Below are 9,608 nucleotides of genomic sequence, written 5' to 3'. Positions count from 1 at the left end.
ACCCTAATTGAATCCAAAATGAACCAAATTAGAACGTTAAACACGTTTTAAGTATATAACAAACAACCCAATTAACAGGTTATTTCTTGATTACCCTCATTTTGATTAAAGGGATACGCCGGTCTAGAATTTTTTTTATTTTTTAATCGAAAGAGCCTATAAAATAAGGAGTATATCAATTGGAACCATGTTTCTATCCACAGAATCAAAAGTGAGATGAGACCAGAAGTACTGAGCTAGCCAAATTCTTCACTCGGCGAAAGTGAATATTCTTGATAACACACCAACGGTTGGCCCTCTGGTGGCGGTTTCAGAATTTCCCCTCCAAAACGTGAGACGCTCGCGGTGGTAGACGGCTGAACTAGATTCAAGCACCCGCGTCTGTGTTTCGCCGCTTTAGTTTGAGGGGAAGGGGGTAAGAAATGTTTTTGGAACTCCACCAATTTTTTCTCTCTAGTTTTAGCGCGTGGGAAGCGGTGTAAAATCCTCAAATTTGTTCACTAGTGCCAGGATCTACTACCAATGCTAGAGCCCTTCACTTCTAGTCTCATCTCACTTCTGACAGTATTAAAGAAGATACGAGCAATTAAGTTTCCGGAATGGACACTACGCGTTAGGCTTAACGTCAAGCCCTGGGAAGTACCACTATTGGACGCCTAGTACCACCTGACGTTTTCGTCCAATAGGGGTACTCCCATGCAGTGCTTCGCGGGAAAGCCTAACGCGTAGTGTCTCGCCATTATGGACACTTAATTGCATGTATCTTCTTTAATATTGTAGATAGAAACATGGCTCCAATTGATAACATTCATTATTTTACATGCTCTTTCGATTAAGAAAAGATAAAATTCTAGCTCGGTGTATCCCTTTAAGGTTTACATTTCGAATTTGATTAATTTTTTACACACAAAATACAAAATTCCAAGGACTAGCTGAAAAATTAAATTCATTCGCTATTTAATTTAAAGTGACCTATTTTTTCCGCATTCTTTTTTAAAACTTCATATTACGTACTAACTTCCAACTCCCAGAACAGACTGGCTACTCATCTTTTAACAATAAGGGACAATAACAAAAATAGACGACAAAGTATAGAAAGATTTATTATTAAACCTATTTTTTAGTCTACAAAGTATTTATTGTTTTTCGTTCAACTTAAGAATGTAATACAACTAAAGGCGAATGAAAGTCCAAAGTTCCCCTTAGTAGAGCTTAGAGCCTTGTATTCGGTGCATTTTCAATTTGGTACGATAGTTTAAAGAAGTGACATTCTGTGATATCTGTACACGAGTTTTAATACGATGTCGAGATACGTTGCGTCATTACTCTTTCGTTGATGGTAAGGACTTGAAGGAGAATTGATATCAAACTCAAAATAAATACGAAACTAGTAAGTTTTACAAAATCCAAGCCGTTGCCTTTTGGAAAATAAAAGTTTTTGGTTGAAGAGAACTAGTTTAAACGAGGATAGATTTAATTTTAGAAGTAGGAATGGAGAACAGAGTGTGGGTGCGCGTCAAAGTTCCGGACCCCCTTCCACGGGACGGAGGGGTATGAAAGAAGAGGCGGGTCATAGCGACAGAGGTAAAAAGGAATTACGTATTTTTTGCCGCCCCCGTCAGCGACGTCATCAAGACGTAGTTGAAGTGAGCCAATAAGATAATTTAAACTTTTCTTTACGTGTTCGAGAGAGGGGCTCTATACTGGGCTATGAGTCGGACTCAAGTAAATGCCAAACGTTCTCCATTCCTACTTCTAAAATTAAATCTATCTCTGGTTTAAATCCTTGCAGTAGAAATGAAGCTTGCTTCAAAGGCATTTTAATGTACACGTATATTTTTAGCCACGATGGTTGCCGCTTGTTTTTTGAGTTTCGCCGCGCCGTGTTTATGCGCGAATTGCATCATATCCCAAGCATTGTCGGGAGTCAGTTGATCCACTAGGGCCAATTCCCCCAATTCTTTCAGTTCCGGAAACCCATAGATGGGTGCTAACTTAAACAAAGTCTTGCAAGTTTTGCTCAAGTTACTTGTTGATCCCAAGTAAATGTATTCCATTAAATCACCCAGTTCGTCTCCGTTCATCTGTCCACTTAAGTCCAACTCATTTTGTTCGGGTTTCAATTCGATTAAGGTCTTCAAGTAATTGGACCTTACTGATAGGATACCCTTATGAACTCTAAACACCCTCTCCTTATTATGAATCGTCTTTACCATAATGTCCGAACCGATCTCTTCTTTGAAAAGCCTGGTTAAAGTCTGTCTGGCAAACTCTGGCGCGTAGATCTTGGAGACATTGTTGGTAAACCGGAAATTAACCTTACCATCGAGCTGCAAAGTTAGGTGGCCATTGGGTAGATATTCTTCGTGATTCATTTCCATTACTTTCAAAGGAGCGAACTCGTTAAATCCGAACCCATTGGTCAAGTTTCCTTCGTCAGCTTTCTTTATTGTTCCATTTCGAAGTTTAGTGCCATTGCGACCCACAACCGCGATGTCGTACGACGCCATGGCCCTAAGAAGGGCGCTGGCAGGATGTACCTTCACTGTCAAGTATATGGATACCATATCTTCTTTAGTCCTGCCGCGAGGGTATAACGATGCTCTAACCTCGACACGGGCACCGTAATAATGAACTTGGGAACCAAAATCAGGACTTATAATTGAATCGCCGAATTTCGCTGGGTAGTTGAGGAAATTTCGGATTGTCCATTTGAAGTTGATGTCGTAATTCTCGTTTTCCGTGATGGCCATAGAACAGAAGGCCACGGTAATTATACTTAATAGATATATGTTGACCACTATAACGGACTCTAGTCTAAGCCTAACCATATTGAATTCGAATTTTGGTTTTACTTTATTTTAACTTATTCAGTTGTTCTTAACCTTGAAGCGATGGTTTGGATAAAAACTAGAGGGGCTAAAGGAGAAAACGATTTATAAAGATGTGTTTATCAAAATTTTATTTCTGAAACTGTTGTAATAACTACTCGAGAATAGATGTTTGAGACTCTAAAGTTCAGTTATTTTTATAGTGATTACAGAGTTTAAGGAATTGGCAAGAAACCACGTACGTAAGATGTTTCGACTATGGCTCGAGAAAAAAACACGTGTACAATCAATTTTGATATTAAAATTAGGCTTAAGACATTATGAGTACAAATATTTGCGTAATTTGAACTTTTTTTAACGAAGTTTAACTGTGAAACATATTAGAAGAAACGCATTTACGTACAACTTTTCCGTTAGGTTATTTAACTCTTTATTTATCAAACAAAATGCTTAATTGTACGTATGATTTAATTTATAATTAATGCCAAATTAATTCAAGAACGTGACTCTAAAAAATATGCTCCTACATGAGTTTTCCATTGTCTTTGGTGATATTTGTAAAAATTGTTCTGCTATCTTGATAACGTGTCTTGGTCCTCAAAGGCATATTAATCTATATTATTGGCCACAAAAGCTGCCGCTTGTTGTTTGAGTTTCTTGGCGCCGTGTTGATGGGCGAATTGCATCATATCCCAGGCATTGTCGGTGGTCAGTTGATCAATCAGGGCCAATTCCCCCAAGTCTTTCAGTTCCGGGAACCCATATATCGGTGCTAACTTAAACAAAGTCTTGCAAGTCTGGTTCAAGTTACTTGTTGACCCCAAGTAAATATATTCCATCATATCACTCAGTTCATCACCGTTCATCTGGTCACTCAAGTCTAACTCATTTTCTTTGGGTTTCAGTTCGATTAAGGTCTTAAAGTAAGGTGACCTTATAGATAGGACACCCTTATGAACTCTAAACACCGTCTCCTTACGATGAACCGACTTTACAATTAGGTCCGAACCTATCTCTTCCTTGAAAAGCCTGGTCAATGTCTCCCTGGCAAACTCTGGCGCGAAGACCTTGGGGACATAGTTGTTGAACCGGAAATGCGCCTTTCCAATGAACCGCAAGGTCAGGTGGCCATTCGGTAGATAATCTTCGTGATTCGTTTCCATATCTTTCAAAGAAACGAACTCACTGAAGCCGAACCCACCAGTCAAGTTTCTATCGTCAGCTTTATTGACTGTTCCATATTCAAGTTTAGTACCATTGCGGCTCAAAACTGCGATTTCGTACGACGCCATGGCCCTAACAAGCGCGCTGACGGGATGTACCTTCACGATCAAGTACACGGATACCATATCTTCTTCGTCTTTAGTTCTACCGCGAGGGTATAATGACGCTCTAACCTCCACACGGGCATCAAGAGAATGAACTTGAAAACCAAAATCGGGACTGTTGATATGTTCACCGAATTTCGCTGGGAAGTTGAGAAAATTTCGGATTGTCCATTTGAAGTTGATGTTGTAACTCTCATTTTCCGTGATGGCCAATGAACAGAAGACCGGTATAATGATACATAATAGGGATATGTTGACCACTATAATGATGGGTTGACTAAGTTTGACCATATTGAACTCGGATTTTAGTTTTCCTTTATTTCAACTTGTTTCTTCTTTTCTTAACGTGGAGACTTCAATATTGCGATGGTTTGGTTAAAATCTAGAGTAGCTAATGCAGAAAACAGTTAATTGAGATTCATTTATAAATTTTTCTTTTTCGGAACTGATTGAATAAATGATGACCTTCCTTGAGAGATAACATTTTTTGATTTGAGAGACTTTAACGTCTTTGGTTCACCGACTCTCTTAATGAGATAGGGAAGGAGTTATCAGTATTTTTCTAGGAAATTAGTTTAGGATTGAGCCCCTAAAGTTGAGTTGTTTTTTTTTAGTAGAGATTACAGAGTCTTAGAAATGATACGTACGCAAGGTGTTTCAACTATGGCGTAAGAAAAATCACGTGCACCATAAATTATCATAGTCAAATTATCTTAACACGTACGATTTATAACTGCTAAACATCTTGGATACTACACACCTTTTCCATTAGCTGTTAACATAAGTTCATAAGATATGTTCCTCCATAAGATTGTCACTGGTTACAAACTGGAACTTTCCATGAAGTGATTGAAGTAGGTCATAGATTCGAGGTAAATCGACGTCTGGTGAGGGGCTGTCAAAGGATTAGTAATGCAGACTAAATGGGAAGATGGAAGCCCTGCAAAATTAACCACCGAGTGTAGGACTTCAATTCTGGCTTCCGTCGTTCTCGAACTAGTTATCTCGAGCTGTAAGTCTCTAGCATTACGAAGTATAGGAAGTGTCATACTTATGCTGTATTAGACTTAACACCTACATTTCAACTCAACGAAAATAAAATTCAGAACATTTAAGATGTTAGGTTGGGCAGTTTTTAAAACAGTGTTTTTGATGACCATTCTCCTTTAAGAACAGAAAGCTTGTCTGTGTCAAGAACCTCTAGATTCCAGAAACAAGGAAAAAAATTTAAGAGTAGTTTTTGCTGGGAGTAAAAAAAAAGGGGCGGCTGGCAAAGTTATTTTTTGTTGTTTACCGGAAAATGTATCGGGATTAAAAGCTCCAAAGGGACGAACAAAGTCGTCGCTCAAAATGTCATCTTTCAACCGCTTCTTACATCCTTTTCCTTTTTCAATCCCTCTCTCTCTCACACACGCTCTCCATCTTTGCTCTTCAGCTTCCCTCTTGCACTAAACTGTACATACTTCTTATCCCAACCTCCCAGGACACGGATCTTTAGAATTTTTTGCTTAAAAAGGGGAATATCCTGTAGGTTAAAGCATATGTTCCTTCCATAAGTTTGTCACTGGTAACTTAGAAACTGGAGCTTGTCATGAAGTGAGTGAGGTAGGTCATAGATTCGAGGTAAAGCGAAGACGCCTGGTGAGGCGCTGCTGTCAAATTTGGGCTTAGTAATGCAGACTAAATAGGACCTAGATGGAAGTCCTGCAAAATTAACCACCGAGTGTAGGACTTCAATTCTCGCTTGTCGTCCTGCTAGAACTAGCTCGAGCTGTAAGTCTCTACACAGTATAGGTAGTGTCATACTTATGGAACATGATATCTTATAAACTTATGGTTGAAGTATACGGAAAATCCCAACTATCTGAAGATGAGGATAAAATTTATCTACATTTTTAAGATTCGCAAAAAGAACTTTGTGTTCAAACTAAAAATTTTAAAATGTTACTTAGTACCTTCAGGATCAAACTTTTTATTTAAAATATAAAAATGTAATGGCAATTTGATAACAATCTATATCTGTACAAGTCAAAGTGCTGACTGATACCCTAGCCTTAATAGAAAACACGTCCTATTATAGACCAGTAATTTATGAATAACCCCTAATTAAGCATCGCATTATTGAAATTGAAAGCTGCAAAAAATTTGTTTTAAAAATGGAGATATTTCATTAAGATCGGCCAAATATTATTTAAACCAAAAACGGATTTATGGGATAAGAACGTCGGATCATAGCTTTAGCCTCTAGTACCATCCTCGCATACTTTATTGAGAAACTTCGTCTGCTTATATTTTGACTCCACCCACAAATTCGATCTCTAGAAGTAGCTATATACAGAATTTGTGGGTGGAGTCAAAATATAAGCAGACGAAGTTTCTCAATAAAGTATGCGAGGATGAGGAGTGAATTCGCTAACTCCGACGTTCTTATCCCATAAATCCGTTTTTGTTTAAACGGATATCTTAGCTAGTCTTAAATAATTTAGAAGTTACTATACGTAAAACCATAACTTCATAAGATATGTTGCATACGTTTGTCACTGGTTACTGAGAGTTTGTAGGTGAAACGTCATAGATTCGAGATAAAGCGACGCCTAGTGAGGGGCTGTCATTAAAGACTAAATAGGAAGATGGACTGCAAAAGCGCGTGTTGTTAATTCTCCCTTTGTTCTCGAATTAGCTCTCAGTTAAGTCCCTAGCATTACGAAGTATAGGAAGCGTCATACTTGTGGAACATATATTATAAACTTATGGTAAAATGCCAGCGTATAATTTTAAAACATCAAGAGTATTTTAATTAATATCAAGTTTTTAATATTAATGCACCTGCGTCGAATTATTTAAAGTCACTGAATCGAAATTCACACCAAGAGTCTTACACCTGACAATGCAAAATTCTGATTCTCGAATCCAATAACTGACTTAAACAGAACCCCAAAATCACCGACACGTGAAAAGATTCCTGTCCACATACCAAAGAGGTGTATTTATGAACGTTGTATTTAATCTTCTTCTGATTGAAATCGGACCCCGGTTCCAAACCCCACACCACACCATCCCTCACGGGTCGTGACGTCACAGTCATTCATTCAGGGGGGCAGGGTGATGCTGTCTCAGATAACGAACCATTTTTCCTTCTGACGTTTTTCCTAGTTTTTAATTAAAGCCAATAATGGCGGGAAAAAGATTCCAGCCCCCTTTTTCTCTGATTAATCATTTTTTGGGCTCTGATGACGTAACCCTTAATTAAAATGTATTGTGAGCTAGGCCTTCTTTTTCGTTACTTCAAATGGTTTATTTAATATTCTCAAGAATATTACATCCCATTAGCACAGCTTGGAGGAAGGAAGTTTGAATCCGGAGTAGAGTAGTTGGGGCAGTGCACCGAAACTCTCCCAGTGTACCCAATTGCGCACACCCCTACCCTTCGGTAGGCGATTGTTAAGTGCTGCCGCGTAGCGCCATTGTATTTGTATGAGAACTAGTTTCTATTTTTTAGGTACAGAGGGCGTCCTTTACGATTCCGTACCGTACGACCCTACCTAAACGCTGAGGATGCTGGGAGGACTTCGGTGCCGTTCCGTAGGTGAGGGTATAGAGGCAACGTTATAGGTATGGGGATTACCACTCCATCAATCTCTCCTTCGAGGTCTTAGCGCTATAGACTTTGCGCTACCCAAGAAACAAACTTTTCCTCCAAGAACACGGTAAACTAATTTTACTAATGCTGTAAGTGATACTTAAACGCCTTAATAACACTAATTAGCTGATTTGCTAGAACGCGAATAAACCATAGATAACGTGAAAATGTGAAAAGTGAGACTAACTAGTGTGAAAACCGTATCATTTTTCATATTATAATTAACTAATTTCATGTAGGACCAGTATCCTAACTATGGCATAGCATAAGACCAAACCCCACGGGAATGCCCCAACCAAAGTACATCCATTCGCTAAGTATTTGTTAATACACACAAAGCCTGTCAAATGGTGAAATTAGGTACGCTGGTATTATTAGGCTCGTAGCCATCACCGTATTCAATGGGACCATTTGTAAAATTAATGATTACAAGCGTGATTCTTGAGCTCAAAATCCATTTCGCTTGGAATTTTTCTCTATTATCCCTGGGGTCCCGGTTGGGCATTATGAAAATTTTGGGGGCCAAAAAACATCCCAGTAAAGCCCGCTTCCCTTTGTTTTTCTTTTAATGAACGTATAGAAAGGTTATTCAAAGCTTTCTGGATAAATTAGCATTAATGAGCTTCATCTTTTGACCCTAAGTTCTATATTTAGTTTAGATTGATTTGTTAAGAAGGTAAAAAAAAATTAAATACCAGGAAAGTGAAAGAAGCGATTAATAATTAATTATAGCTTAACTTATTATGGTCACGTTTCTTAACGTTTATTTATTAGCTTTAATTAATTTTCGGTTCATTAGAATGGTCCTGCTAATTTTGATAAATAAATAAATAAACGAGAGAGAGTTCCATATGGTTCCCATTTCCGTCGTATTATCAGGAATGCATACAGATAATAAGAATAATCTACCATGTTAATCTCTGTGCGGGTTTTGTGGGCCAGGTTTAAGTATTATCCGTCACGCCCCATAATTCTGACGTCTTTCTAACTGCGATTTCATTGGTTTGTAGCAACGCAAGGTGGAACGCGCAGCGAGACAGATTATTCGCGTGGTAAAATTCGTCATACCAGGGATAGATTTAATTTTAGAAGTAGGAATGGAGAACGGTTAGTACTTACTTCAGTCCGACTCATATCCAGTATAGAGCCCCACCTTCCAATACGTAACGAAAAGTTTAAATTATCTTATTGGCTCACTCAAACTACGTTTTGATGACGTCGCTGACAGGGACGGCGAAAAATACGTAATTCCTTTTTACCTCTGTCGCTATGACCCGCCTCTTCTTTCATACCCCCCCCCCGTCCCGTGGAAGGGGGTCCGGGACTCTGACGCGCGCCCAGATTACTCTTTTCTCCATTCCTACTTCTAAAATTAAATCTATCCCTGGTCATACATAATGATTAGTCTAGCTCTTACCACAAAATCGACCTAGATAAGTTGAGTGAAAATGGATGTAGTACACAATGATTCCTAGTAGCTGTATGCATTCCATTTCCTGGTATTGTTTTATTAAAATTTTTAATCTCGAACATCAAAAAGCCAGGCAAAACAATTTTTTATTTATGAACCACATTTCTTTATTACGCGAAAACACTGTACTTCATCTTAAAGTTAATAATCTTTGGTGCAGACACAAATTCACATATTTTTTTGTTGCCGTTGTTCCATTTCACCTTAACTTTATGGAAAAATATATTCGGAATACAGTTTTTAGGTCAAAAACAAGATATAGTACTTTTTCGTTTAAAGTCTCAAGATTTTTTCTTCCAGTTATATATTTATATATAATATATTCGGGCTCCGTTATC

General features: G+C 38.2%; 2 protein-coding genes across 2 annotated transcripts; both read right to left on the bottom strand.

Annotated features, from left to right (window-relative positions):
- Nucleotides 1-1,820: 1,820 nt before the first annotated feature.
- Nucleotides 1,821-2,831, bottom strand: LOC149710065 (speckle-type POZ protein B-like). Its single transcript, XM_089860759.1, has one exon. It carries the CDS (start codon nucleotides 2,829-2,831, stop codon nucleotides 1,821-1,823), a length of 1,011 nt encoding a protein of 336 aa, XP_089716885.1.
- A 608-nt stretch (nucleotides 2,832-3,439) lies between these two features.
- Nucleotides 3,440-4,180, bottom strand: LOC149710064 (TD and POZ domain-containing protein 2-like). The gene has a single exon (XM_089860758.1). The coding sequence runs from the start codon at nucleotides 4,178-4,180 to the stop codon at nucleotides 3,440-3,442; it is 741 nt and encodes a 246-aa protein (XP_089716884.1).
- Nucleotides 4,181-9,608: the final 5,428 nt, after the last annotated feature.

This window comes from Phalangium opilio, unplaced genomic scaffold (assembly GCF_054372755.1).
Source record: "Phalangium opilio isolate 3A_F unplaced genomic scaffold, DU_Popi_V2 ptg000011l_1, whole genome shotgun sequence".
Classification (NCBI taxonomy): Eukaryota; Metazoa; Arthropoda; class Arachnida; order Opiliones; family Phalangiidae; genus Phalangium; species Phalangium opilio.
The sequence above is the reverse complement of the archived record's forward strand: the minus strand, read 5'-3'. Positions and strand labels throughout refer to the sequence as shown.